Here is a 2500-nt window from a genome sequence, read left to right as displayed (position 1 = left end):
GGTCGCGGGAGTCACAAGCAGTTGCGTCAAGAAGACTATCTGTAACAAGGAGACTTAGAAAGCTCATTTATGATAACTATCTCCTACTAATGTTGCTATATTGTATCATGATTATCATTATATCATCATTATCATTAATTGTTATTACTAATACTATTCTAACAATGAATATATCAGTAATTGCTATTATCTAACACAATCATCATCACTGTTGTTATTATTATAACCATCGTTATTATCATCATCACTGTTATCCTTATCATTATTACCCCCATTATCATTATCGTTATCATAATTACTATTATTAGCGTTATCATTTCTGGTAGTTGTTGTTGTACCACTGCTGGTTATTGTTACTACTGCTATTGCCACTACTATTGTCGTTGTTGTTATTATTATAGCAACAATAATTTTTATTGGTAGTAGTAGTAATAGTATATTTTTACTGCTACTTCTATTACTACTACTATAATACGAATCATTGCCCAGATAACCATCATCATCATTATCGTTTCTATTCTCGCACATTATCATACACATCAGTAACACAACCATCATCATTACAACTTATTATTATTACTTCTATCAGCTACTCTCGATAGGATGTCATATAAGTAAAAAAAAATCTATGGACATAATTATCAATATCAAAAGAATATCAACAGATACCATTAGGTATTATTATTAGATCTTGCTAATAAATACAGCTTATGAAAAAAAAAGGAATTATATAACATAACCCCATCAACAATCATTATATGAGAAAATTATACGCCACTATAATAAACATTTATGTGATATCACTGGAATACTCTTCAATATCATCACTAGAAAATGTGTCACCGTTATACAGCTCTTCATTAGAAAAGAAAAAAAGGTAGACCTTATCTCACGGTCACCATAAATCGAGGAGATGCGCGACCCAAGTTCCTAAAAAATGACAGAGAGAGATGGGAAAAAATCGTCGCCTAGAACTTTCTATATTCCATAATGTTGGAAGGTGAAAATTAAAGATACTATGGCTTATATTATTTTCAACTTTGACGATAGTATTCTTGTCTTATCTTTGTTATATGTAAACATACTATAAATACTCTGTTATCTATTTATGAATGTATACCTGTATGTTGGGAATATATGTGTTTATATTGTGTGTGTGTGTGTGTGTGTGTGTGTCCGTGTGCCCATGTGTGTGTGTCCGTGTGCCCATGTGTGTGTGTCCGTGTGCCCGTGGGCGTGTATGTGTGTGCGTGAGAGAGAGAGAGAGAGAGAGAGAGAGAGAGAGAGAGAGAGAGAGAGAGAGAGAGAGAGAGAGAGAGAGAGAGAGAAAGAGTCATCCCGATCGCTCTAGTTTCAACACGCCGGAAAGTAGCCAAAGAGTCAACAACACCCAGAAAAAAATGTAAACCGGTTTCGTATGTCCTGTGCGAGGGAGCCCTTCGCCCATTAAAACCGTTACAGTTCCCAACTAAAAGCTCGTCACGCTAGAGGAGCTGGTTGGTCGGCTTTCTCACGATTGATGCCATTAATATATTCCTGGTTAGAAGTTATTGTCGTTGTTTTTTCTATGAGTCTGGAATGTCTAGGATTTGATCTTTCAAGAAAAACTATTCTTGAAGAATCGGAACAGGCATCCCTCTTCTATGTTGAATTACACAACGTCTTTTCTGTATTTCGGAACAGTGTAGTATCCATGGAAGTTTATGTGTCGGGTGTTACATCCGATAGCTGACATATTCCGATATCATATACAGGTTTTTTAAAGTGCACGTTATTTTCACGAGGTCGTAAATTGTATGTTAAGTGTCCAAAACATGTAAGAAAAAAAAACTTTTTTTCAGATTCTTTTTTTTTTCTTCTGGAGCCTTCTTTTCTTTATTTCTCTTAACATCCTTAAAATTCTTTTTACAGATCAAACAAAATATCACTAAACACTGTCCTTCATCTACGTCTTTTAATTCACCAAACATAGCATAAAAAACTGGAGCAACACGCTAAGCCACCAAATCCTTAAAATCTGGGATATAAAACAGCAACCTACCTGCACTTTCCATTCCATTAATTCCTTCACTTTAACTTCCCTCCTCCTCTCTCCCCTCGTAATAGTGTTTGGGCTACACACTCAACCCAAAACTCACCTTCGCAAAATCCCAATTCATCCTGGTGTATCGAACAACAGGGAACCTCCACGCTTCTGTGTTCTTGGTCTGGAGACGCGAGGGCCACTAGCCAGGCGCGACCTAGTCGACTTGGTGCTATAGAATCCTTTTCCTCCCCCCACCCCTTTCCCACTTTCTCTTCTGTTATGGGCGTTTATTTGATTGAGTTTGGAGGCACTTTTGATGGATAACTTTATGGACAAGGTTTCACTTGGTAGTCTGTTACAGATACAGTTTTTTTCTTTTCTTTACTTTTTAGTGAATGTTCATATTTTTTAATGGTTTCCTGGCTCTTCTTTCTAGAGTATTTAGGAGCCAAAAGAAAACAAAATGAAAAGATA

At 36.1% G+C, this 2500-nt stretch overlaps 1 protein-coding gene across 1 annotated transcript in view; it reads right to left on the bottom strand.

Annotated features, from left to right (window-relative positions):
• Positions 1-2500, bottom strand: part of LOC122257210 (uncharacterized) — a 6251-nt gene that overhangs the window by 1824 nt on the left and 1927 nt on the right. The window contains exon 2 of the mRNA XM_043022376.2: positions 1-39. This exon is cut by the window's left edge and continues 1824 nt beyond it. Within this exon, the coding sequence (XP_042878310.2) occupies positions 1-39 (39 nt within the window). The remainder of the gene's footprint in view (positions 40-2500) is intronic.

This window comes from Penaeus japonicus, unplaced genomic scaffold (assembly GCF_977035675.1).
Source record: "Penaeus japonicus unplaced genomic scaffold, GWHDUDI00000001_assembly GWHDUDI00000008, whole genome shotgun sequence".
Classification (NCBI taxonomy): domain Eukaryota; kingdom Metazoa; phylum Arthropoda; class Malacostraca; order Decapoda; family Penaeidae; genus Penaeus; species Penaeus japonicus.
This window is presented reverse-complemented; position numbering and strand designations above follow the sequence as displayed.